Raw genomic sequence first — 27,668 nt, 5'->3', positions numbered from 1 at the left:
AATTTGAAAAACTTGGAGTTTGGGAGTTAGTAGATGTGCCTAGAGGTAAAGAACCGATTGGAACTCGTTGGGTATACAAATGCAAACGAGATGACAAAGGGGTCGTTACCAGAAATAAAGCACGTTTGGTTGTTCAGGGTTTTGCACAACGAGAAGGATATGACTATAACGAAACTTTTGCGCCAGTTGCTAGGATTGAAGCTATAAGGTTATTTTTAGCCTATGCAAGTTTCAAAGGTATAAAGGTGTATCAGTTAGACGTTAAGAGTGCCTTCTTATACGGTGAAGTTAAAGAAGAAGTGTATGTTCACCAACCACCGGGGTTTGAAGATCCGAACTATCCAAGAAGAGCATATCGACTGGATAAGGCTCTTTATGGATTACATCAAGCACCCAGAGTGTGGTATGAAAAGTTGTCGACGCATTTGTTGACAAATGGATTTACAAGAGGATCGATAGACAACACATTGTTTATCAAGTGGAAGAAGCGAGATTATCTAATTGTACAAGTTTACGTGGATGATATCATTTTTGGTTCATCTAATATAAAGATGTGCAAAGAGTTTGAAATGAGCATGAAAAATAAATTTGAAATGAGTGCTATGGGGGAATTACAATTTTTCCTCGGACTGCAAGTTGATCAAAAGAAAGATGGATTCTTTATTCACCAGTCTAAGTATATCGATGACATTTTGGAGAGGTTTCAAATGTTAGAGTCCAAGACATATGGTACTCCTATTCAGCAAAATCATGGTTTAGGAGTTCTTAAATTTTTCGAAAGATCTAGCATTACTATAAGATTTGTTTAATATATAGGCAAAAACATCTACCAATCATGAGCCTGAAAGTAAATGTGATATTGTTTATGCAAATGAAATGAATGATAATTAAGGGGCTAATGTGGTCTTTGAGATTCGGACAAGTATGTCCTAGGGGTGTCTTTGTATACCTAGTCTACCTAAAGCTTCCAACTTGGGATAGGTTGTCAGAAAGTTCGCTACATGGGTCTCATAGAAAATCATGGGTTCCTTATAAATAATGAAATGCAAAAGCAAATAAGTTAAATCACAAAGTAATTAAATTTTGTTGTCTAAAAAGTGTCTCATGATTTGTTTAAGGATGTTTTTGAATATATATTGAATATTTGTTATCTTAGTGCTTGTATTGATTACGGAAGTATATCTGAATGTGGGTCACATAAATTCGCAAACTATTCAGTGGCATATTAGGCTACTCGGGTTACATGGTGACTGCCCTTGGCCAGGGTATGTCAAAAGTGTCACAACTCAAAGGAAACTGGAAGTACCGAGTGTTTAAGAGGACAAATATACCGGTAATCGTGGTTGGGTCACTGTTCATAACTAATAATAAGAGAATTATTTCTCACTTGCAAACTTATGTAAATGCTAATCTGATCTAATCTGCAGAAACTTAAGATTTCTTGTAAATAAATAAAGTAGTTTAGTTTTTATTTTAGTAATTTTTTGTTTTTGTTTGTATTTTTATTTTTGTACTAATAAGTGTCAGCTTGTGTGTCAAACTAGTTCTTATTGCACGAGAGATTTGATAAGCATCTAATGATTCTGTAGAAAGTTATATGATTCTTAGTGAATTATATGAGTCTTTTTGCTTTTGGTAAGTATGTTTAAAAAATGAATTTTCTAATTAATACATAAGTTGTTTAATCTAGAAAATGGAATGTTTTGAAAATTGAAAAGTCAAAATATTTTTGAATGTGTTTCAAGTAAATTTTTGAAATTTCAATTGTTTTTGGTTGATAAGTATGCTTGACAAAGATTGGACTTGCCTTAAATATCATAAATATGCAAAACAACCAAAATCTTAACCTAGCAATCATTAATAATCGATTAATGATTGCTAGGTTAAGATTTTGGTTGTTTTGCATATTTATGATATTTTTATTGTTTTTGATGCATTGATGAAGTTTGTTAAGTGTCCAGGTTACAGATAATAAACTCACTTTACAATGAAATTGGCATCAAAATTTCAGATTGTGATTGAAGGTAAAATTGTTTTCGCTTGCTTATAGAATTGCATTGCGACGGACAATAAAAGGTGCTCAGATATTACAAGAACTGTGCTACAAGGATGGATTGCCTTCTATTTATTAACCTAAGACTTAGTGTGATAGGTTATAATTGTATTATCAAAATCACAACCTAAAATGTAATGTGATAGGTTGTTGATATGATATTTTGATGTATTGTAATGCATTATACATTAAATATGTTTTAATGTAAGTTTGCATTTGTTTAAAGTTAAACATCAATGAAGAAATGATCGATTTTATGTCAAGATAATAATGTAAGATTTATTTGATACATTATTGTGATGACAAGTTAGTACGGATGATCTATACTTGCATATTCGAGTGGATACAGGTTTTTAGTAACGAGTATCTACAGGTTTATGTTTCTAGAACTTTTGTAGTTTTCCTTAATAAGTTTTCTGGAAAATTGACAAAATTCGGCTAAGGAAAGCAATTTGTGTGAATTTAAAAACTGAAAATTTGACTTCGTTCGTGCTGACATCAGTATGCCTCGCGCTGACGTCATCACGAAGCCCACAAACTCAGTGTTTGGCCCGGCCCATGAAGCTCTGAATATAAGTATGGGTTTTAACCTTTCATTAATTACCTTTTAATCGAAAATTAACCTAAAATTATCACACGAACTTCGTCTCCTTCGTGCCACTATTCATCCGATTCCCTTTTCGATCGATTTCATCTACTTTTCGTATTTTTTCATCCAGGATTGTTGGTATATTTCCAATCTAGGATAGATTATTGATGTTTTGACTATGAAACTTAACGATTTCATGTCGTTATAATGCCCAAATTTTGAATCCTCTTCGCGTGAACAGTAACTAGGACGAACCAAGAATTTGATCTTCAATTTTTGATGATTTGGACTTAAAATTGGATTAAGTGATGTTTATACACTTTAAATCTAACATAAGTTCATGTTAAAATACTTAAAATCAAGATTATTTGAAGATACTATGTTTCGGTCACTATTCACATGAAGAACATCAAGCACACGAACCACTTTGTGTTCATCGAACTTGTTTCAATTTTTGATTTTCTGGGCATACACGATCCATAAACAAGTCCACGTTGATGATTTTATTTGATTAAATCATCGAATGCAGATGTTTTTGCTTCGTGTTTCTGGGTTTCATTTCAAGCTCGTGCTGACGTCACGACGAAGAGGATCTTCCTCGTGATGAAGTCATCACGAAGCAGACGAGACAAAAACCCTAATTTTTGTTTTTAATTTCTAATTTTTTCGTTTTCTTGTCGTTTTTTTTTTGTCTGTTTTTGTGCAGGTATGGCAGGACAAGGTAATAATGCTCGCGTGTTCGTCAAGGAGCACAATGCTGCACTACGCAGACGGGGTGCACACCAGAGTTTCACGGTGTCCTACAGTTTCTTGCACATTCTCGTGTACATTTTGCAGTGACAGAGAACCCTCCGTTGGTGATAAGTCTCATTCAGGAATTTTGGAACTCAGCCCGTTCAGTGAAGATGGGTGATCATATGTACATTCGCACTACTGTTGGAGGACGTTCGTTCTCGTTCTCGGCTGGAGACTTACGGACGATATTACACTTAGGTGATGTCGAGATAGAGCAAGGTCCGACTGACTTTTCAGAGGAATTTTGTGACGGTGCTCTACGTCGTATGGGTTATACTGGTGCTATTTCTCACCCATACTTCAGGAATCATCTTCGTGGCAAATGGAAGTTGCTAGCTTACTATTTGTTGAGGTCTATTAGTCACCAGAGTACAGGCTATGACCAGATGAATATCCAGAACGCTTCTCAGATGGTTGCTTTGGTGCTGAACAAGCCATACAACTTTTCTTAGTACATTTTTGATAATTTGGAGAAGCTGTTGAGGTCATTTGGTACAGACAAGAAATTCTTTCTGTTTCCAAGATTTGTGATGATAATCATTCGTCACTTTGCAGTTGAATTGCCATTTGACGGTCCTACGTTCAATTTAGTTCATCTTACTTGTAAGCATTTGTTGAAAGTATGAAGCACTTGTCGGGTAGAAATGTTCCGGTACATGTTGATAATCCACCTTTGTTCGGACATTTGATTAATCCTAACTATGTTGCCCCTAGACAAGGTTGGGAAGATGAAGAACCCGTTGTTGTTGCTGCTGCTGGTGATGATCAGGTACAAATTAATCCACAGGAAGTGCGAGCTGATCAGTTTGAGGGACTCAATGATGTTCCTTTATATGCTGGAGATCTAGAGCATGATCCAGATATGGATGCTCTTATGGAGGATATTGATGATCCTACAAATCTTGTTCCACCAACTTCTGGAGTTTCTATATCTACCTCTGCTCCAGTTGGTGTTGATGTTGGTCCTTCTGAGCTACCAGTTACTGTTAATGTTGGTGATGACTCAGAAGATGATGAAGAGGAGGAATAACGTTTGCCGAAGAAGAAGACAAGGAAAAGGTGTTGACGCTGTGGAGAGACTTCCAACTTCTTAGCGATCTCAAGCTGAAGTTGATAGAGATTTTGTTATGTATCAAGCTGCTATGGAAAGGTCTCATGCACCTAATGTTGGTGATACTCCATCAGTTGCTGCTTTAAGAGCTTCAGTTGTTGAGATTCCTGTTTTGGTGTCTACTACTTCTGCTAATGTTGCTGTTGGGGAGAGAAGGTTGAGACCAAAGTTTATTATAAGAGGAATTGGTTCTCGCGCACAAGTTGTCACTGAGGCTACAACTGTTACGATTCCTACTGCTCCGGAGTCTACAGTTCGTCAAGAGCCAGAGCCGACACTTGTTGCTCCTAGGCCTTCGTCTGCTCCTATTCAGGCTACAGTTCTTGTTTCTACTATAATGGGACGTCTGTTGGCTCCTTTGCAACGACCTCAGATGCCTCCCACAGGAACTTTCAGTGCTCGTATGCCTTCATTTGAAGCTACGATGCCACCCCATGCTTCTACATCTGATGTTGCATCTACGTCACGTCCAGTTGCTCCAGTTCAAGTGCAGCTGAGTCGTTTGTTTTCTGAGAAGAAGATGTTAGACATGAGGGTTACAGCTTTGGAGAATCAGCTAAAGCTCCAGGCTGCCAAGCATCAAGAAGAGATGGACTTGATGACATCTCTTGTTCATTCTCTTGGTTCTAGACTTGACCAGTTTTTGGCTCAAGGGGGAGATAAGTATGGTTGTAAGGATGATGAGCTAGCTAAGAAGACAAGAGATGATGATCATGATGATCAAGATCGAGCTCAAGATCCAAATCAACGACAACCAACAGTTAGTGAGCCAGAGAATCAGGGTCAAGGTCAAGATGCTGATGATGCTATGGATACAGAGACTGCAAATATTCACGGGGAGTCGCCAAGATAAACTGAGTCAGAGATTGCTGGCACAGCTGGTGCTAGTACTTCTAGGACTCAAGATAAAGGAAAAGTTGTGATGGCCGCTCCAGATGCAGATCCTGATGATCCAAATGATGATGAGGAAGATTCCAATTCAGGTAACTCCGATTCTAGTTCTGATAGAATAGAAAGGGAGATTCTAGAATAGCTAGTGAATGATCCTCATAATCATATAGAAAAAGAAAATCTTAGCAAAGGAAAATCTACTCAGGATAGTGAGTCAACTTAGACTGATTCTACTACCAATGCCTCTACAGAGTCAGATTTGCACTCTTTAATTGTGCATAGACTAGAAAAGAGATTGGGTTATGATCCACAAGCCCATATGAGAGCTAGAGCAGAGATTATGGATTATGATAATTATTATGATCCAGGATCACTTAGGGATCAAATGAAAGAACAGTCATGGTTAACTCATACATCGTCAGAGTCAGATTCGGATTCAGATTCGAATTATGAACCTTAGTGCTAATGATTTTTGTTTTTTGTAATGATTATAAGATAAATATGAATGTATTTGTTACATTATATTTATGATATAATATTATTGTTGCAAGTTAAAATAGATAAAGATTATAAGATAAATATTAATGTAATTGTTGCATTATATTTATGAAATAGTGTTATTTATTTTAATTTCGTTTATGTATTTATACTATTATGTCTTGACTTATGTATTTATGTTCTTAATCTTTGTATATGTAAATTGTTTAAATTGCAGGTAAGCTTCAAAGGATAGGTGCTTTGGACGATCTTGATGTTGAAGAAGACTTAGAAAGTATCAATGATGAAGATATGGAAGAAGGAGAGTTCATTACTTCAGAAGCTGATAGAAAAAGGTTGCTTGATATACCTTATGACTTTGATCGTGTCTTTAATGAAGATGAAGTTATTCAAGTTGAACCAATAGCTGAAGTAGAACATCTCAATCTTAATCCAATCAGAGAAAGTCCAGATGAACCTAAGAATACAGCAAGTTTGAGGTTTGATGTATCTGCAAATATAATAGATAAAAGAGATGATAATGTATTTGATCTATTATGGAATATGATTGCTACGCGAGAGGTTGATCTTGGAAGATTTAATATACCTCCGGTGCAGCAAGATCCTGAGTTTATTATTAATAGACTGATTCCAGGTTATAGAGGACATACTGGTTGGTAATACGTGATACTTATAAGCCATCGATGTTTTGGGAGTTTGTCTCAGACAAGGATGCACCTAAGTATTTCTCAGTGATACAAAGTTGGTTTTATGATCAAAGAATCGAATTATTTGTTATCAAGAGAAAAGAAGGATGCCAGTATATGTCGATGAGTTAAAGACATTTCCACTCTCTCAGTGATTCTGATATGATAGATTTGGGAAGACGATGGTTCGTTAATCTTCAGAGCAATGGACTTGCAGATTTCTACTGGAATAGATTCAGAGATGAAAGAATTAGAAATTTCAGTGATAGAGGTCTGAAGCCAGAAGATAGGTTGATTAAGCCAACACCTTTGAAGAAGATTAAGAATCAAGATGGCACATTTCGTTTTGAACAGCGAAGGGATCAAGATATGCTGACAGAGATGACATTTTGGCAAATAGATATCAAGTCAGGCGAAGCACAGATGTTTGTTGATGATTCACAGGAACAAATGTTGCTACGCATGTATGATCCAATGCAGGTTGTCAACTTGTCAAGAGGTGATCAGAGAAGACTTTTTAACACACCTTGCTCAGCAGTGGACTTTTGGAGAGTTGAAGAAAGGCGCTATCGCAACATTCTCGCTCATTGTTTACAAGAGAGAATTCATGCGAATAGCACAAGACTTTTATTCAACAGATAGCTTTGAAGTTCAAGTTCGAAGACTTTAAAGAGATCTAGTTGCAATCGTCAAGGGGGAGTTTGTAGATGCAGATTCGTTGTGACAATCGCTACATAGATTTGATTATCGTTTATGTTTTAGGAACTATGTTTGTAATCATTTAAATAAGAACTTGTGTTGATATTTAATGATTACAATTGAACTTCAATATTATATCTGTTTGTGTTTTATATTGTGTTTGTGTGTTATATATTGTTTTGCAGGTACAAGAACATAGAATCAAGGTTTATAAGTGTCGTAGAACACTTAAACGGTGATTGAATGTTATATACGAGCTAAACGAAGTAAAACAAAGGACCAAAGGCACGTCCCTCGTGCTGACGTCATCAGTACATGGGATTACCTTCATGCTGACGTCAGCACGAGGTAGATTGGTTATTGTTAATTACGGGCCTAATACGTAATTAAGGTCGAAGCCCACACGAACCCAATACCTATTAGTATAAATACAAGACCTAATCTACGGAATTAGGTTAATCTTAGTGAATCGTTTTGACTATACACGAATTAAGGTTAATTGTTCCTTCGTGTGATCTCCTACACGAACCACAAGCCTTGTGCATCTCCTTAGGTTGATTAATTGCTCATTAATCGACGGAAGGCAATAGCAATCTAGTTATCTCAAGAGGATTCCGCACTCTTGACATAACGAATCACATCTTATTACGATCCACGCAACAATAGGGTACCTTACAAAGACAACTTAACGGGTCAACCGACCCATCTGAGACGTTACCACTCGCCTCTTCAGGAATAATAGATCTTTTCTCAAAGTGAATAACTCGATATCTACATTGGTAGACTAATATACTTCTTCTTTTGCTTTGTAGGTTTACCTTTAATGGTTGTAGGTGGTGCGAGCAAAGTGAAACAATGGCACAACTTTTCTTCAAATGTAAACAGTTCCTACGGAAGATGTACATGGTTTTAGAGGGATATTAACAATGAATAAAATTTTGAGGCACTGAGCACTTTAGTTTGTTACCCTTTAATGCAAGTATCTAAAGAAAGTTTGGTTTATCCTTATGTTTGACCTGTCAATCTATAGATCAATTTGCTAGGATACAACTCAACAGGATTTTTAAGTTGATTGAAACCGTGTATGCTTTCTAAATGTGGTATCATTGATGGTGATGGACATGGTTCAAGTTGTCGGTGGCTCAAATTTGCTAGGATAACCTGAGACAATTTATGCATGCATTTTTGAGGTGTAAAGTGATGTCTCAACTTCTGGAATTAGATATGCTTTACGTATATGTTCGGAAAAACAAACATATATCATGGTAACTTTACGGATTAACACAAGGGCTTCTTTTGCAATTATCGTCCCCGCCTCACCTCACCTGTTTTATATTGTCATCACCTTTCAAGCCGCCGCAACGCGCGGGCACAAGGCTAGTATTCAACAAAATGAAAACTACTAATAATTAAGGAAAGCCTGCAAACATAATAGTTGATGATATACCCTCCCACGCAGAACCTGCCACACAAGGAAACAATAATACGTTGTAACACGAATGTTTGTCTGTAACGAAGGCTTCCATAGTAAGATAAAAAGATAAGAATTGTCCCCCTATAATTTCGGGATTTGATCTTATCACTTAAGTCCAGTAAAGAAGGAAAGAATCCTCCTGGACTCTTATAGCTTAAGACTTAGGGAAACCCCAAAAAGACTTAACTTATCCTTCAAGAATATTTCTCCCTATAAAAGGAGATTCAAAATACCTAAAAGGAATTCACGATTCTCTCATATGCACATTCGACTAATAACACTCATCAAATCGTGTTCTAATACAATCCAAGCATTCACATCACGATCGATCAGATCTAAAACCCATTCAATAGCACGATCATAATCGGCTAACACTCACACATTTGATTGGCGTAAAGAGACACGAACTCTACCTTCGGGGAATCGCCAACAAATAACCAAAAAAATCCATTATCCCCTTTCTAACCCTAATCTCGGTTTGGTGCACAATCATTCGCCGCCATCCGTGGGACCCTCGCATTACTCATAACCCGCAATAATATTTTTGTTCATTCACGCCGTGAGAAATGGTGAAGAAAAACAAAAATAGATCTCTGAAAAATGGAAGATAGACTTTGGCAGTCAGCCCGGCAACAGCCAGCCGCCTGAATCTGACTGAAACTATGCCAAAAGGTTTTTATTTTCTTCCCCTAGTGGAAAATAAGGCTTCCAATGACCCCCTTATTATCCAAGCCATGATTTTTAATATCGAAATACGCAGGGTCTACTTGGATAGCGAAAGCGAATGCGATGTCATTTTCGAACATTGCTTCCTCAAACTGCCCGATGCCATACTAGCCCAAGGAGTGGATCCTCGGGGCCCACTAGTTGGTTTTTCAGGAGAGCACGCGTGGCCCCTAGGGAAATCGATTTAGACGTTACCATCAAAGATGGGAAACACGAAAGGACCGAAACACTAGACCTTTTGATAATACGATCGTCACTCTATAACATCCTTTTGGGAAGAGCTGTGATGCAGCGATTGGAGATAGTCCCCTCTGTGATCCACATGCTCGTCAAGTTTCGATCTGAGACAGGGATAGGCACGATCTGCTCATCTTACAAGCTGACAAAACAAATTAATGATGTAAAAAGAATAGAAGACGGAGGTATTTCCGTCCCGAAGGAGCTACAGTGTCAAGAAGATACAATGAAGATAGTGATTAACCCAGCCTTTCCGGACCAAACGTCCTCTATGGTATCCAGTTATCAAATGAATGCAAAACAGGCTCTAGAAGCTACTACAATCCAACACGGACATTTTTGCATGGGAATTTTCAGATTTGACAAGGGTCCCTAGGATCCCGACGTTAGAAGGAAAGTCATTCGTGACGGAGCACTCTCTAAATGGGCGAAAGCATATAGAACCAGGTCACCAGTAAAACGCATCCTCTCTGCCGACAAAGACGAGGCTGATAGGAAAGAAGTTGAGGAACTATTAAAGGCAGGGATAGTAAGAGAATCCACCTATCCGATTTGGATTGCGAACCCGGTGATGCTGAAAAAAAAAAAGACGAGGGGTGGCTGATGTGTGTCGACTTCACAAACTTAAACAAGGCATGTCCAAATGATTGTTACCCCCTACCAGAAATCGATTGGAAGGTAGAATTGCTGGCGGAACACAAGTTGAAGTGTTTCTTAGACGCGTATAAAGGTTACCATCAAATACAAATGGAAGAGGACGACGAAAATAAGACAACCTTCTATACGAGCAAAGGAACCTATTGGTATCAAAAAATGTCGTTTGGTCTGAAGAATGCATGGGCTACTTACCAAAGGCTAGTCGACAATGTATTCGCCACAAAGATAGGAAAGAACCTAGAGGCATACGTCGATGATATGGTCATCAAGATCAGGGACGAAGAAGGCCTCATAGAAGACATTCGTGAGACCTTCGGAAACCTTCGGAGGATCGATATAAAGCTTAATCCTAAAAAATTCTCTTTTGGCATAAAAGAAGGAAAGTTCTTGGGATATTTCATAAGCAATGAAGGCATAGATGTGAATCCCTCTAAAGTAAATAGCACCAAAGACAATCAAGGAAGTCCAGAGTTTGAATGGAAAGCTCGTCGTGCTCAGCCGATTCCATTCTCGAGGGGCTGACAGACAACTTCCTTTCTTCAAGACATTGAAAGGCTGCATCAAGAATAAGGATTTTGCATGGATGGATGAAGCGAACAAACCTCTAGAACAAATAAAAGAATACATTGCAAACCTACCGACGCTCAGAGCGCCAAAACCAAAGGAAACACTCTTTGTCTATTTGGTAGCTTCACCTGAATGTGTTAGCGCTGTGTTGGTAGCCGAAAAGGACACGTAACGAATACCAATCTACTTCATAAGTAGAGTTTTGCAACGTGACGAAGCCAATTACCCAGAACTAGAAAAACTCGCCCTAGCGTTGGTTCATGCAACACGAAGGTTACGAAGATATTTCCAAGCACATCCGATTGTCGTGCTATCCGATAAGCCGATAAAATTGATACTATTGAAAGCAGAGAAATCAAGAAGGTTGGCTAAGTGGGCCATCAAACTAGGGGAGCACGACTTAGAATTCAGAGCTAGGCATGCAATCAAAGGATAAGTCTTGGCTGATTTCATCAATGAAGTGCACGAAGGTAAAAATTCGGTGACGCACTCTACGTCATTAGAGGTAACAAGAACTGTTGAAAGTGACACATGGAGATTGTATACCGATGGGGCGGCCAACTCAGATGGTTGTGGAGTTGGCCTGATGCTGATCAACCCAGACGACATAAAATTCACTTATGCATTAAGGTTCAAGTTCGAAGTGACGAACAACGAAGCTGAATACGAAGCGTTACTGGCATGGCTTCGGATCACAAGAGATATGGAAATCCGAAACATACGAGTAGACGTCAATTCCCAATTAGTAGCATGCCAAGTGAGAGGAGAATATGAAGCAAAACAGGACATAACGAAGCTGTACATACAGAAAGTGCAAGAATTGATGGAATGTTTCAGGCACTTCGAAATAGAACACATTCGAAGAAGCCAAAACAAAAAAGTAGATGCCCTGAGTAAGTTAGCTTCCCTCATATTCGAACACCTAGGAAAACAAGTGTTAGTGGAAGTCTAGAAATAAAGGTCAACTGGAGAAAAGCAAGTATCGGACCTTGTAGAGGAAGAAGGTAAAAACTGGATGACTCCCCTATATGAGTTTCTGGTAAGTGGAATACTCCCAGCAGATAAAGCCGAAGCCCGAAAGATAAGAATTAAAGCTCCACAATATAAAATTCTGGATAAAAACTGTATAAAAAGGGTTTGTCACGTCATGGATCCGGTGCGCGGGGCCTAAGCAAGCGGAAATGATTATTCGGGAGATGCACGAAGGAATCTGCGGAGCACATTCGGGACCAAGGTCTATCACTACGAAGGCCATGAGGCTGGGATATTTATGGCCAACTATGCATCCAGACTCTACGGCCTTGCTAAAAAATTGTGAAGCATGTCAGCTACATGCTAACATCTCAAGACAACCGAAAAATGATATGACTTCGGTAATTTTAGCATGGCCCTTCATACAATGGGGAATTGATCTCGTAGGGCCACTCCCAAATCCCAAAACAAGAAAAAGTTCTTGGTGGTAGCCATTGACTATTTCACTAATTGGGTAGAAGCAAAACCGCTCGCTATGACGAGCGGCGATGAAATGAAAAAGTTTGTATGGGAACATATTATATGTAGATTCGGGATACCGCAAACAATAGTATACGATAACGGGCCATAATTCGCCAAAGGAGTCTTCCCCGAGTTTTGTAAGCAATTGCAAATAAAGCAATCATTCACATCCGTATACCATCCTCAAAGAAACATACAAGTGGGAGTAACGAACAGGGAAATAGTCAAGGGGATAGAAAAATGATTAGGGCGAAGTCACAAAGGATGGGTAGATGAATTACCACTGGCCCTCTAGGCTAACAGAACAACACCAAAGCGGAGCAACGGAGAAACTCCGTTCAGTTTAGCGTTCGGAACGGAGGCCGTGGCACCACCAGAATTCCAAGTCTCAACCCATAGGATGCTAAATATAGAAGGGAATTCGGAAGAATTAAGAATAGACCTGGACTTGTTGGAAGAGCGAAGAAAGATCGAAGCCATCAGAGAAGCTGCCTTCAAAAGGAAAATTAAGGGATATTACAACAAAAGAGTGAATCCGACAACATTCAAAACTGGAGAGTACATGTTGCGGTTAAATAGCGCAAGTGAGAAAGAGTACACAGGGAAGTTGGGACCGACTTGGGAAGGCCCATACCGTATACAAATGGCCTTCGGAAATGGATTATACAAGCTGGAAACACCCGAAGGGGCTTCGGTCGACAGGACCTGGAACAACTCGAACTTGCGAAAATTCTATATTAAGACCTCTCTCTCTTTGAATAATATGTACGGGCCAAGATGCCTTTGAGTATTCAATAAAGCAGAAAGCCCCTACAGGGGACAAAGCATTATAGAAGACCAATAGTCTCAAATGCTCAAAACCAATACTCTTACATAAAAGACCAATAGTCTCAAATTGACGCTTCCCCAACCCTATACGAATAGCCTTCACATCAACATCTTGTTCTGTCAATCGCTTTTCCAGATCCGTGATCCTGTCAAGAAAATTCCAATCAACAAATTGAGATTCCTTCAACATGTCTTGAGAAGATTCATACTCTCGACACGAACTAAAAACCAAGAGATTCTTCCGCTCACCCATATCTTTTAAAAGCAACTCCTCCTCGATAAACTTACGAGCAACATTAATGGAAAAAGAAACCGGGAAAATGTCAACAGAGCCTCTTCCCTTCTTCAAAACAGTGGTGTCATCCACAGGAGCAGCAGAAGACCCAATATCAGCAACTTTCCTCTTGGACGACATTCTTTCTTGAAAAAATCTGAATATATGATAAAGCAAAGGAAATATGCAAAAGAAACAGTAAATGACGACGACATTCAACAAAGAAAAAAAAGGCAATTGTGCGCTTTTCATAGATATGGAGTAACAAAACCCTAACCGTCGATAACGCGCTACGCGTACTGACACATGCGACTTTTTGATTCAAGAAGTTGTAGCATGACCCCTTAAGGAGTTAGTAAATTGGCAACAATAGTCAAAGACAATGCTTATTTTACAAAAACCATCTCCTTGGAATGGGGGCTTGATGATATACCCTCAAAGCAGTACGCAGAACCTACCACACAAGGAAACAGTAATACGTTGCGACACGAAGGTTTGTCCGTAACAAAGGATTCCGCAGTAAGATAAAAAGATAAGAACTGTTCTCCTATAATTTCAGGATTGATCTTATCACTTAAGTCTAGCAAAGAAGGAAAGAATCCCCCTGGACTCTTATAGCCTAAGACTTAGGGAAACCATAAATAGGCTTAACTTTTCCTCCAAGAATATTTCTCCCTATAAAAGGAGATTCAAAAGACCTAAAAGGCATTCACGATTCTCTCATATACATTCGACTGATAACACACTCATCAAATCGTGTTCTAACACTATCAAAGCATTCACAACACGATCGATCAGATCTAAAACCCATTCAATAGCACGATCATAATCGGCTAACACTCACATATTTGATTGGCGTAAAGAGACACGAACTCTACTTTTGGGGAATCGCCAACAAATAACCAAAAACATCCATCATCCCCTTTCTAAGCCTAATCTCGGTTTGGTTCATAATCAATAGTGATTCATGTTGATTGTTGCTTTCTGGTGAAGATGGTGATATGGTAGTGGATGCCTACGATTTTGCGGCGGCAGGCGGCGAATGGCCAGCCGGCAGTGGTGATGGCTGGATTCTTCAAAGGTAGAAGAGGGGATGACGGGTGCTTTTGGTTGTTTGTTGGCAATTCCCCGAAGGTAGAGTTTTGATCTCTTTACGCCAATCAATTATGGTTTGATTGTTAGCCGATTGAGATCGTGCTATTGTGTTTTAGATCTGTTTGACCGTGTTTAGCACGCTCATGGAAGGATATTATCATATCCCGATATCCAAGGATGCTTTTGCCTAATCATCGTAGGCTGTGGAAACTTCGGGACGGAGAGTAATCGTCCCGCTGCACGTTGATATGTGAGTATATTGTTGTAGGTTGCTGGAGCATCTCTTATGGAGAGAAGAGGACGTCCAGATCTGTGTGTGTGTGTTTTCTGGAGAGAAGGAGAATGAGAATTTAGGTTTAGACTCATCCATATATATAGGGATGGAAATCTTGGAGAATAAGTTTAGGATTTAGGGAAATAATATGACAAATCTTGATATTTAATATGGATAGACGTGATAAGATCAAATCTCCTTAATTTAGAAGGAAGAGATTTAGATAATCTCTTCCATATTTAGATAAGGCTTACAGCGGGTACCTTCGTCACGCAGGATCGGTTCTGTCACGAAGGTCATGTTCTGTCACGAAGGATGACGTATACCATCAAGCCCCCCAGTCCAAGGTGATGATTTTTGCTAAATAAGCATTGCGTTGGACAATTCCTGGCTACTTTGTCACTTTTCGGGGTAAATTCCTTATGCCCCAAAAGTCAATTTCACAGTCGTTACATATCTCGAGATGCTATATCGGCGACTAGGGGTTTTTTGTGGCCGCTGTATATGTATCATATCGCTGCTTTTATTTTCCATTTGATCTGCTCTAACTGTCGTTGTCTTCGATTTTTGTATTATTATTGTTTTCTAAGTCTTCTTTCTTCGAAATAAGTTAACTTCCCCGTTTAGGCTATGGACTTCTTTTGTTGTCTTTGGTGGAGAGACTTGTTTTAATTTGTCAACAGTTGAGGGATTAGTATGTATCCCTTTGTTTGCTGTTATAATACCCTAGGAGTTTTCCTTCCTCTACTCCGACTGAGCATTTATCCGAATTGGGTTTATTGTCCGGAGGTTTCCGAAGGTCTCTCAAAATCTTTTATAAGGGGTTTTCTTCGTCCATACAATATCATTCATGTAAATTTCCAAGTTTCTGCCAACTTGTGTGGAAAATGCTTTGTCAACCAGACATTGATACATAGCCCCTACATTCTTTAGCGCGGACAACATCTTGCTTGTAAAAATCTGTATTGTCTTCGTCTTCTTTACAGATTAACACACATCCTCCACTCATCATTTTTTTTCCACCATTACAGGGTTTGTGATTCATTATTTGGGGAGTTGGATTTAAGTTTCATGGTGAGTTTGCAAAAATAACTTATTCAATAGCTTCAGTGGTTTTTATGGAGTTTATAATCGTGAGATAATGCCATGTAAAAACTTATTCCTCATCGGAGGAGAAAATAATGGGTTTATGCCAGAATAGGACCAAGACGTCTCATCTTTCACGACGCTCTATTCCTATTCGCAAGCACGTAAACTTGGTTGATATTTACGAAGGATTTTGATTGTCAGTGGGTGGCGATTGCTACTTATGGTTTTATTCTTTTAAGTAGAGATTACGTACCAGTAATCAATGAGGTATTCGTAGACTTTCCTCCTAAGATCCTTTGTTACGATGGAAATGTGGTTGTCTCCGGTTTCATAAGCTATGAATATCTATGTAGCATAATCCTTGTGCATTGTTATAGTTATGTGTCATTTTGTAGGATTTGAGGGTCGACAGCTTTCCACCCTGGGTGATGCTTTAAAGCATAATCTTCGTTGCACAGTCCTTGGCGTTGGTGCACTCTTCGTTGCGAACCCTTTGGCGATGACATACTATTTGTTGAGAAGCCTTTGGCGATGACACACTCTTTGTTGCGAAGCCTTTGGCGATGGCATACTCTTCACAATGCAATCTTTGGATCATGTTTAGAATGTTCTCTGATATGTCTGATCGAGTTTATTATGATATGAATGCCTTGAAAGGTCTTTAGGATTCTCCTTTTATAGGGAGAACTTATCGTGTAGGAGAAGTCAAGCCTCTTTAGGGTTTTCCTAAGTCTTAGGCTGTAAGAGTCCAGAAGGATTCTTTCCTTTTTTACTGGACTAAAGGATAAGATCAAATCCCGAGTTTATAGGTATTTAATTCTTGTCTCTTTAATCTTACCGTGAGAGCCCTCGTTACAAAAAGCCTTTGTGTCGCATGTTTATAGAACTCCTAACCCGTCTTACTTACATATCAACAACTTCGTATGTTAAGCCTATCACGAAGTTTGCCCGAGATTTGTATGTTAAGCCTATCACGAAGCTCAGGCAACCGTCAAATGCGAGTAAGAAAAGGTTTTGGAAATCCCGATACTTTTTGTTTGGCTCTTTGCCTATACATTCAATCTTTTACATGTCGAATGCTTTTTTTTCTTTTTTCGTACGTATGCGCGTACATTGGGGTGTCTGTTCAGGCGTCCCTGTCAGTTTGTTCCCTCTTTGTTTACTAGAGGTTGCGACCCTCTATCTATATTGAGACAATGAGCCTTTATGAGTGCCTTGAGAGGTCTTTAGGATTCTCTTTTATAGGGAGAATTTATTTTGGAGGAAAAGTTAAGCCTCTTTAGGGTTTCCCTAAGTCTTAGGCTATAAGAGTCCAGGAGGATTCTTTTCTTCTTTACTGGACTTAAGTGATCAAATCCCGAGTTTATGGGGGGAAAACTCTTACCTCCTTTATCTTCTGCGGAAGCCTTCGTTACGGACAACCTTCGTCTCGTAACATCTTACTGTTCTTTCATGTGACAGGTCCTGCATACCGTTGGGAGGGTATATCATCACAGAGTTTTATGGAACTTCCAAAAATTCAATCCTTTATAAAAGATTGATTCCAGGTCTTATCAACCGGACCCCCTTCGGGGATTTTTAACTAGTACGCTCTGTTGTCGTAGGCGGTTTCGGAGTATGTGTGGGCCGTCCCATGTCGGTCTTATCCTTCATTGATTTTTCGTGATGTTGGTGTTGTTTAGCCAAAGTACATAGTCGCCGATTTTGAACGCCGTAGGATTGACTCTTTTGTTCTAGCCCCCTTCGGCCTTCTTTTCGAACATTGCGTCTCCAATGGCCATATTTTTACTTCATTCTTCAAGAGATTTTGGGTCAAATTTGAGTTCCTCCCAGTTTCCTTCAGTATTTAGCATTCCATGTGTCGATATTTGGAATTCAGCTAGTACCACGACTTCGGTATCGAAGGCTTGGCCGAACGGTGATGCTTCGTTTCAGAGTTTATTTTGTTTGCTCAGAGGGCCAAGGGGAGTTCGTCTACTCATCTCTTCGTAACACGTCTTGTTTATCGACTATGTATCATAGGTATGTGCATAATTATGTGATGAATGTTTCGTATCTTTGAGCATCTTTTCCTCGTGGTTTTCTATGGCTGAAACCGAAGTGTTTCCAAGATTAATCCTTGTGGTTCTCCCGTGATATATGCACCTTCTTTGGAAAGGCTAGTATTAGCGTTTTCACCTTTCGCGTAGTTTGGATAACAGTTCTTAGTGGTGGAGGTTATCCATAAATCCAGAGCTCCTTTGCACGATCGACAAAAGGAGCTACATAGTCGGATTCTTCTGGTGAAATACATTCAATTTTTGGGCTCTGAGCTCGTGAAAATCTTTATGGGGTTTATGAAGGTTTTAGGGAACCTTTAGGACCTTGAGTTACGGAAGGCCTGCGAATTGACCTTCGGGATCTGAGCTTCGTAAGCCTTGCGGGGTGTGAGCTGTTTTTGGACCTTTGGATCCAAGGTTTGGAGGATCTGCAGGATCTGAGCTGCGGATGGGCCATCTAAGATTATTCTATGTAAGGTCTAAGGATGGGCTTTCGAACCTAAGGCTATGTAAGGTCTGCGGGACCTAAGCTGCATCTGGACCTTCGGATCTGAGCTTTGTAATATCTACAAGATCGTCTTTTGAAGGTCTGCGAATAGGCCTTCGGATACGAGGCTATGTAAAGTCTTTGGATGGGCCTTCGGATATGAGGCTATATAAGGCATGCGGGATCCTTCGGATCCGAGCTCCGGAAGATCTGCGGATGAGCCTTAGGGGTCAAGGCTATTATATAGAATTAAAGAGATCTTCCAATCTAGAGGCTGTGTTTGGTAGCGGAGAGATCTTCATGATACGGGGCAAACATCCCTCCTTAATCGTGATGTTTCTATACTCTACCTATGGAGAGATAGCCTCTTCTTTTGCAGGGAAAAGTCAGATCTTGATATGAATATTTGGACCTTATTTTGGCTAGCCTTTATAGGAGGCGTCGTTCCAACTGATTACACTCTGTAACATAGCTCATCAATGAGGTTGTGTAATAATGAGGTGAGTCTTCGTGACCCACGCGCTTCGTGGCGCAACCGGTTCTTGACGATGCATAGTGTTGGACCTCTATCCGTCGTAGGGATATATCACCATGATCCGAATGTCATAAGAAGTATCAAGGTCGTTAATGCTTAGTCGGGAGGTTTAATCATGGGAAATGCTAATCATAGCTTGGAATATTTTCTTAACTCAGGGTTGCATGAGGGCATCAATGAGATGTCCCAACAAAAAGCGCTTCAAATCTGGAGGCCACGTGGGGCATTAGATCTTTCAACAGAATGGGGGTGTCCAAACAGTAGTAATATTTTTGAATCTGGATCAAATCATTAGATTATAGCCTTCGCAATGGAGCGCCGTCTTTACGGAGAAACCTTCGTGTCATAGAGAGCTACTGTGATAGGTCCTTTAACAACCAGGTCCTCATCATCGAGAAGATCTTCAATTCTGGAGGCTTTCGGAGCCTTCGTTACGGAGGAACTTCGTGTCGCGAGGTGCTACTGCTCCTTTGCGTGATAGGGCCTTTAACAACCAGGTCCTCATCATCGAGACGATCTTCAATTCTGGAGGCTTTAGGAGCCTTCGTTACGGAGGAACTTCGTGTCGCGGGGTGCTACTCCTCCTTTGCGTGATAGGGCCTTTAACAACCAGGTCCTCATCATTGAGACGATCTTCAATTCTAAAGGTTGCGGTTCACAACAAAGACGTTCCTTAAGAAAAGGATCTTCAAATTGGGAAGAGATCTTTGGATCTGATGGCTACGTCTCGCAGCAATGATATATATATATATATATTTAAGAAAGGGATCTCCAAGTTGGGAGGAGATCTTCAGATCTGATGGTTGCGTGTTGCCGCAAAGATATTGCTTTAAGAAAAGGATCTCCAAACAGAGAGGGAGATCTTCAGATCTAGAGGTTGTGTTAAGTCACATGGAGGCACATGACATGTATTGTTTGGGTACATCTTCCATCTTTAATAAATCCGGTTCGATGCACGTTACCATAATGATTTTTCAGAAAACGGGCATGGGATCTAAGAGTTATGGTCCCACGGATGGCGCCAAATGTTTGTACACCAAACCGAGATTAGGTTTAGAAGCGGGGATGACGTGTGTTTTTGGTTGTTTGTTGGCGATTCCCCGAAGGTAGAGTTTTGATCTCTTTACGCCAATCAATTATGGTTTGATTGTTAGTCGATTGAGATCGTGCTATTGTGTTTTAGATCTGTTCGACCGTGTTTAGCACGCTCATGGAAGGATATTATCATATCCCGATATCCAAGGATGCTTTTGCCTAATCATCATAGGCTGTGGAAACTTCGAGACGGATAGTCATCGTCCCACTGCACGTTGATATGTGAGTATATTGTTGTAGGTTGCTGGAGCATCTCTTATGGAGAGAAGAGGACGGCCAGATCTGTGTGTGTGTTTTCTGGAGAGAAGGAGAATGAGAATTTAGGTTTAGACTCATCCATATATATAGGGATGTAAATCTTGGAGAATAAGTTTAGGATTTAGGGAAATAATATGACAAATCTTGATATTTAATATGGCCAGACGTGATAAGATCAAATCTCCTTAATTTAGGAGGAAGAGATTTAGATAATCTCTTCCATATTTAGATAAGGCTTACAGCGGGTACCTTCGTCACGCAGGATCGATTCTGTCACGAAGGTCATGTTCCGTCACGAAGGGTGACGTACACCATCAGAGAGGTGTAATGTGTTACGTGTGTTTTGTTTGTTTGTAAGTCTACGTCAGATTTTATTAAAGACTTGGCAAGCTGACGTGACACTTAACGTTGAAGTTAAAAACTAATTATTATCCTTATTTAGAAATTTTTAAAATTGGAATCCGTTTACTAGGTGGAAACTAAATAGGTTCCCGATCTTATGAATTTAGTGTAAAAAAAGTTAATTTTTTATTAATTTTTCCTTAATTTATCTCAACGATATATGATGCAGAAAAACCCAATGAATTAAAAGAGAGAAGATAAGTGTAAGGATTAAAAATTGAAATTAGTTATTTTTAACATATTTGATATATTTTAATTATATGTTAGATATGTTTTAAAAATAATAATAACATATAATTGTATATGTGTTCTTTGATGTGACTTATCAATCCGTATTATGTAAAGAAAACTCATCATAAACATACTGTAGTTCATATATAAATCGTTATGCATTTCTTTTTCATAGTATATCGTCAACTTTTGTGGATAGAATTTTTTTTCATTATGGTTTTGTATGTGTGTGTTGTTTGGGCTTTTTAATTAGAGAGTAAATATATGTTTAACAAAAGTAGATATGTTTAACAAAAGTAGATATAGCTGTAGTTTTTTTTTTACCTGTAAGATGTAATTTTTTAGCAAATGGTTAGTTAGAATTTTTAATTTTTTTTTGAGATATTTGGTATAATAGCTGTAATTTTAAAAAGTATTTTTACAACATTTAATAATTAAAAGATTTATCTAAACTAAAAGATCTTAAAATGTTGCACTTTTTTTTGAGATTTTTCATCTAAATAAAAGCTAAACTTAATTATATCCAAATAAAAATTTCAACACGATATAGTTAAGTTTAATGTTATTAAAAGCTAAAACTAGGTTTAAAAAATTCTTACCAAAGATGTCTCTCGTCAATGAGAACAAAGTTAGTAAAAGTGTCTAGAAGATGATTGTGAGTAACCGAATTGTTTAACGAATCCATGAGATGCGAGCCACGTGTAAACAAAATTTTTGCCATCTGTCCCCATCGTCGGTTGCAAAGGAAGAGGTTGGTTATATGTTAATGCCAAGGACGGCGCGGCAACCCTTAATCAAAACATATGATACGACGGTTTGGTGGGGCTATGTTTCCATGCGGTGTAATCCACAGGTTTCCTACATAAAGTTTTCTTTTTCATATACGTAAAACAACAAAGTATATATATTATCAATATGTTTATAAAATTATACTCCCTCCATCCAAATTTAAATGTCACGTTGACTAACTTTAACCGTAAATAACTTTATTTGTATCATGTAACACTTGATATAAAATATATGAATGAATTAAGTTTTTAATGTACTTTTCGTTCATATAAGTTTCATCAACTACTATATAGTACAAACAAAGTTATTTACGATCGAAGTTAGTCAACATGACATTTAAATTGAGACGGAAGGAGTAGTTAAATTATAGTTAAAGGTTGAAAAGTCTTTTATACTATTTAAGTAAAAAATGGAAGTAACCTCAGCTCTCTACTTAAATAAAGGTAAGGTCTACCTACATCTTAATAATCTACATACACCGTCGAAATATTATTTTTTCCAGGTACCGCCATGGTCTGTCGTTTTTAATTTTATTTTTTACATCAAATGAATATCTATACTATATTTTTTAAAAAAATAGCTCTTCTTGTTGAAAGTTATATTTGAGAATTGTCTAAAATATCCTTACTGAATAAATTACACTATTAGTTATTTATCTCAAAAATATCTCCATTAACCCTTTACATCAACTACTTTTACGTCAATTATATACCCCACTTGACGCCGCCTACACCACCAATAATCGTCCCTACCACCACACCGTCGCCAGCACGACCACCACTTATTGCGCGGGTACCATTTTAATAAAAGATAATATACTTAGACAAACAGTTGCTTGTTGATGGATTAATATTGATATCTATATATATTACTATTTAAAAATTATACTACTATGTAAAGTTTAAATTTTTGAAACATACGAAATTACCATTTTATCCGAATTAACTTACACAATCATTACATCATCTTCTAAAAGATATCCGTTATTCTTTTAAATCAAATATCTTTATATCAAATGCCTACACCACTTGACGCATCTGTCGCTACCAACGGTCACCACCTCTATCACCATCTGTTGATGAAACCACATCATTGTCACTATCATTATCGTACCATTGCACGTGTACCATGTTCGTAAAGCTTAAACAAAATACTCGTAGTGATTAAGATTGGTGCCTTGATGGTGAATGAAAACCTCATTTTCTTTCAAGAATATCAGTTAATCATATGGGCCCCCATCTTCACCTTTGAAAAGCATAATACAAGCAATTAAATGAATAGGAAAATTGGGGGAAAAAAAATATATAGAAAAAGCTAAAATATTTATAATACCGGGGCCCACCAAAAATTCGTCTGTTAGTATCCGGTTGCAACTATAAAGCAAAGCAAAACTAACCCTACTATCCTTCACACCAAAACAGAGTTTTCTTGCTCTCTCTTATTCTCTCCATAAATACATATATATATTTTCGTATATATATATATATCTGTTTGTCATATATTCCGCATTATTTGTAAAAGAAAGAAAGAAGAAAAAGAATGACTAAACAAAAGGTGATGGTTGGTGATGTGAAATCCGGCGGCATGGATATGACGGTCGCCGCCGTGATACCGAAATCGTTATTCAGGGCGGATGTGAAGAAACCCCCTTTGATGCCTGGAAAATATATAACGGTTTCGAAGAAAAAGCTTCTTGAGAATCTTGAAATCAATGGTGGTATGAGGATTAATTCATGGGTTGAATCTATGAGAGCTTCTTCTCCTACTTCTATTAGAAATCTTTCTCAAGATCAATCCTCATGGATGGTTAGTTATTTTTTGTATCTATGATTTATTATTATTGGGTTTTATGGGTTTTCTAAACTTTTGCCTTTGAAACATGTTTTAATATTTAGTTATTTATTGTTATGAGATTTCATATTCAATGTAAGTTTTAGGCTGAATTTCTTTTGAAGGTCAGAGCGGATAAATGATTGATACCCGATATAACTTTTTAAAAGGATTTGCTCTGCATGTATAGATGGGCATAGCCCCTCACCACATTTGCATGTTACAGATACAAACCACAAAATAGAATAATGGCAAGTTTTAGACTGAATTAATAAGTATTAAATGTATATTGTGAAAAAGTTAGCAAATCTCGAGTGAGTATATAGGAAAATAATATATAGAAATACATTTAAAAAAGTTATATGATACTTTTGAATGTAGTAGGATGGTTTATATTTATGTATGGAACAAATAAAAGATACTTTTAGCTAAATCCAAATATTATATTATATAGTTATATATAACTATATACATTTTTTTATATTAGATAGAAAAAAATAGTAGTTGATAGATGTAAATGTCTTGGTGTAATAACAGGATAGGCATCCATCAGCTTTGGAAGTATTTGATGAGATAACAAATGCATCAAAAGGGAAACAAATAGTGATGTTTCTAGACTATGATGGGACACTATCACCAATAGTTGATGACCCAGATCAAGCTTACATGTCTGATGCTATGAGAGCAACTGTGAGAAAACTAGCTGGATGTTTTCCTACTGCAATTGTTAGTGGAAGATGTAGAGATAAAGTTTATAGTTTTGTTAAATTAGCAGAGTTGTATTATGCTGGAAGTCATGGTATGGATATTAGAGGCCCATCTAAAGGTTCCAAGTACAACAAAGTAAGTCTCACCTTTATTTTTATTTTTATTTTCCTTTTTGTTTTTAATCTGTACTAATGAACATTTACTCATATATTTTATTTCTTTTTGTGTATTTTGGGTTAGTTATTTATAAAGTTTTATTTTTGTTGTTACTTTTCAGAGTCCTCCAAGTGTTCTTTGTCAACCAGCAAGTGAATATCTACCCATGATTGATGAGGTTTGTTTGTTTCTTTTTAAAAAAATTTATAGGATTCTTTTACATAAAAAATCACTATTGATAATAAAGAAAGAGAATGAGATCACTTTAAAAATGAAAGACATATCTGGTATGTTTTAATTTTATATTTGGTCAAAAATTCAACAAGTGCTTCGTGAAGAAAAATTGTCATTTTCAATGAGCTATATAAATTGGTTGTAGTTAATGCAACTTCAAATATTTTCTCACTTCACATCAAATTTGACTTGATATTAAATATCAAAAGCAAAATTTAATAACTTTTGGTTCATATTATTTTATACCAAAAAGAAAAGCTAAGATGTATAAATTGATATTTCTTACACAATTATTAAATGTATATTTTCAAATATTGTAATGAAAACATGTTTGTTGGGGGTAATTGTTAGATTTAACACCAATTTATAGTTAGGATGACAGTGTTTGAATCTTTGAACACCGAGTTATATAGTGAAACTGATATCGTGTCCATTGGTCTTTTTTATAAGTAAAATATTAAAGTGGATGTTAATTTTCAGGTATATGGGTTGCTAATGGAGAAAACAAAATCAACAGAAGGGGCAAAAGTGGAAAATAATAAATTTTGTTTGTCTGTCCATTTTCGATGTGTGGATGAAAAGAAATGGAGTGAATTAGCTGCACAAGTGAGATCAGTTCTTAAAGATTACCCCAAGCTTCGTTTATCTCAAGGAAGAAAGGTTAGTTATTCGTCGTTAGTTTGCTTCATACTAGTAAGTAATTAAACGTCAATGTCTGGATTTGAATCTGTAACCTCGAGAGAGGAAAATTGTATTTTAGAATATTTTCTTTTTAATCACACAACTTACGTTGAACTTCGTTTATCATGAATTATTTTGCCTTTAGGTGTTAGAGATCCGGCCCACAATAAAATGGGACAAAGGGAAGGCGCTTGAGTTTTTGTTGGAGTCTCTTGGTACGTGTGGTTTTGTATCATATTAAGTCTAATCATATATAAATACTTGTGTTAATTAGTTAATTAAAAAACTTAACATACGCGTAATTGACACGCTTGATGGGTACGTTTATGTGTCCAGGTTACGCCAATTGTACCGATGTGTTCCCTATTTACATTGGAGATGATCGTACCGATGAAGATGCCTTCAAGGTTAGTTTAAGAACAAAATTCTTGAAATTTTTGAACGTTTGATGGTAATAAAAAGTTTGATTCACTTTTGTAAAGTGGAATATATTTGTAGTGAAGTACTAATTAGTGATGTATATATAATCGGTACATATTATAGGTACTAAGAGAAAGAGGACAAGGTTTTGGGATTCTTGTGTCCAAAATTCCAAAGGACACAAATGCATCTTATTCTTTGCAGGAACCATCCGAGGCAAGTATCTATATATATTCTGTCTCTTTTTATATGTATATTTTTTATTGCAAAGTTGTTCATTTTTTACATAAAGGAACTCTTTTAGAACATAGATTATCTCAGTGGCCGCTAATGGTATAATGATAAAAAGCTAATTGAGATCATCATATGTATCACCCCATATCTAATACTTGCATTATTTTTATAACTAGTTGGTTTGTCTACCTTTTTTCCTATATGGAGAAATCACTTTAAGTGTTGGAAGCTTTAGCTTTTACAAATTTCGTGGCCGTGTGGCTGAATCTGAACTCTTTGTTGTGTGATCAATTAGTTAACTCTACGATTGCGAATTTGTACAGGTGATGGAGTTTTTGCAACGCCTAGTTGATTGGAAGCGACGTCCAAGTACAATGAGAAGGAGATTTTGATGCATCAATGGGTCAAGAATAATAACAGAAATTCGTATATGGAAGATTAATATTATGGTTATTGCGTATGTACATAAGTAAATATATTCATTCTTGTCCGAACAAAAATAGAAATGTGGACAAGACGGATAAAAAAAAAACTAGGATAGCTAAGGCTAATGGTCGTTTTGGTTTTTTGCTTTTTGTTTTCTTCCTTTCTAGTTGGCTATTGTACATCTTCTAACCCTCTTTGTAATATGGGAAGATAAGTTGTATTTTGCAAGGTGTCAAATGATATATAACCGGTTTTGTTTTACTTCAATTTGTGCTCTTCTTGTTGTCACATTTTCCGGATTGATAAGTCACATCAAAGAACACACATATACAATTATTGGATAACATACACTCCAAAGTTGAACTATCATGGAGTAGCTTGTTTAGTTACACTCGCTTGAAGTTTTTCATGTTTCCTCCAAAGTTATACCACTTCCTCCCACTATTACCTTGGAAACCACCAAAATGTCACATCTATGATCTATCTACTATTAATATATAAGAACTGTATTAGTTTCATGAAAAATTATACAACGCACTTTTTTTAAGGGTAAGTTACACTTTTGGTCCCTGGACTTGACATGTTTTTTACTTTCAGTCACTAAACATTAAAAATCGCAAATTATACACTAAACTTGTGACTTATTTTTCATTTTTGGTCACCACGTCAACTTTGTTACCTTTTTTCCGTTAACTTGTCCAGATTCGTTAGTCTTTTTTTCAGTTTTCGTCTTTTTCATTTATTCCATTATTAAAAGTGATAATCGCTGAAAAATACATTCAAAACTCAATCCATTTATATAATTTATTACAAATTGATATAACACAAACAAAAAAATTTACGGTTAAATCATAAGTCGTTATCGATTATTTAGAGAAAAATAAATCTAGAACACGTTACTCTGGATAACTGTTACAATATCTTATATTTATTATAGTTTAGCAATAGTTAATAAAATGAATTAAGGGAAACTATATAAATTTATATAACACAAACAAAAATATTTATGGTTAAAGTAAAAATAAGAAGACTAAAAAATTCAAACAGCGGCACCAAAAAAAACTAACTTTATAAATAAAATTTTCAACTAACAGTTATTTTATCAT

The 27,668-nt window shown here is 37.2% G+C and overlaps 1 protein-coding gene across 1 annotated transcript; it reads left to right on the top strand.

The window, feature by feature from the left end:
• The first annotated feature begins 23,287 nt into the window (after nucleotides 1–23,287).
• On the top strand, nucleotides 23,288–26,829 carry LOC122588502 (probable trehalose-phosphate phosphatase J). The gene is made up of 8 exons (XM_043760634.1): nucleotides 23,288–23,679; nucleotides 24,241–24,546; nucleotides 24,689–24,745; nucleotides 25,282–25,461; nucleotides 25,628–25,697; nucleotides 25,819–25,889; nucleotides 26,026–26,118; nucleotides 26,460–26,829. Exons 1-8 carry the CDS (start codon nucleotides 23,413–23,415, stop codon nucleotides 26,526–26,528), a joined length of 1,113 nt encoding a protein of 370 aa, XP_043616569.1. The 5' UTR covers nucleotides 23,288–23,412; the 3' UTR covers nucleotides 26,529–26,829.
• The last annotated feature ends 839 nt before the right edge of the window (nucleotides 26,830–27,668 follow it).

The sequence above is a fragment of the Erigeron canadensis genome, chromosome 2 (genome assembly GCF_010389155.1).
Source record: "Erigeron canadensis isolate Cc75 chromosome 2, C_canadensis_v1, whole genome shotgun sequence".
Classification (NCBI taxonomy): Eukaryota; Viridiplantae; Streptophyta; class Magnoliopsida; order Asterales; family Asteraceae; genus Erigeron; species Erigeron canadensis.
Note: the sequence above shows the minus strand (reverse complement) of the source record. Positions and strands in the feature narration are given on the sequence as shown.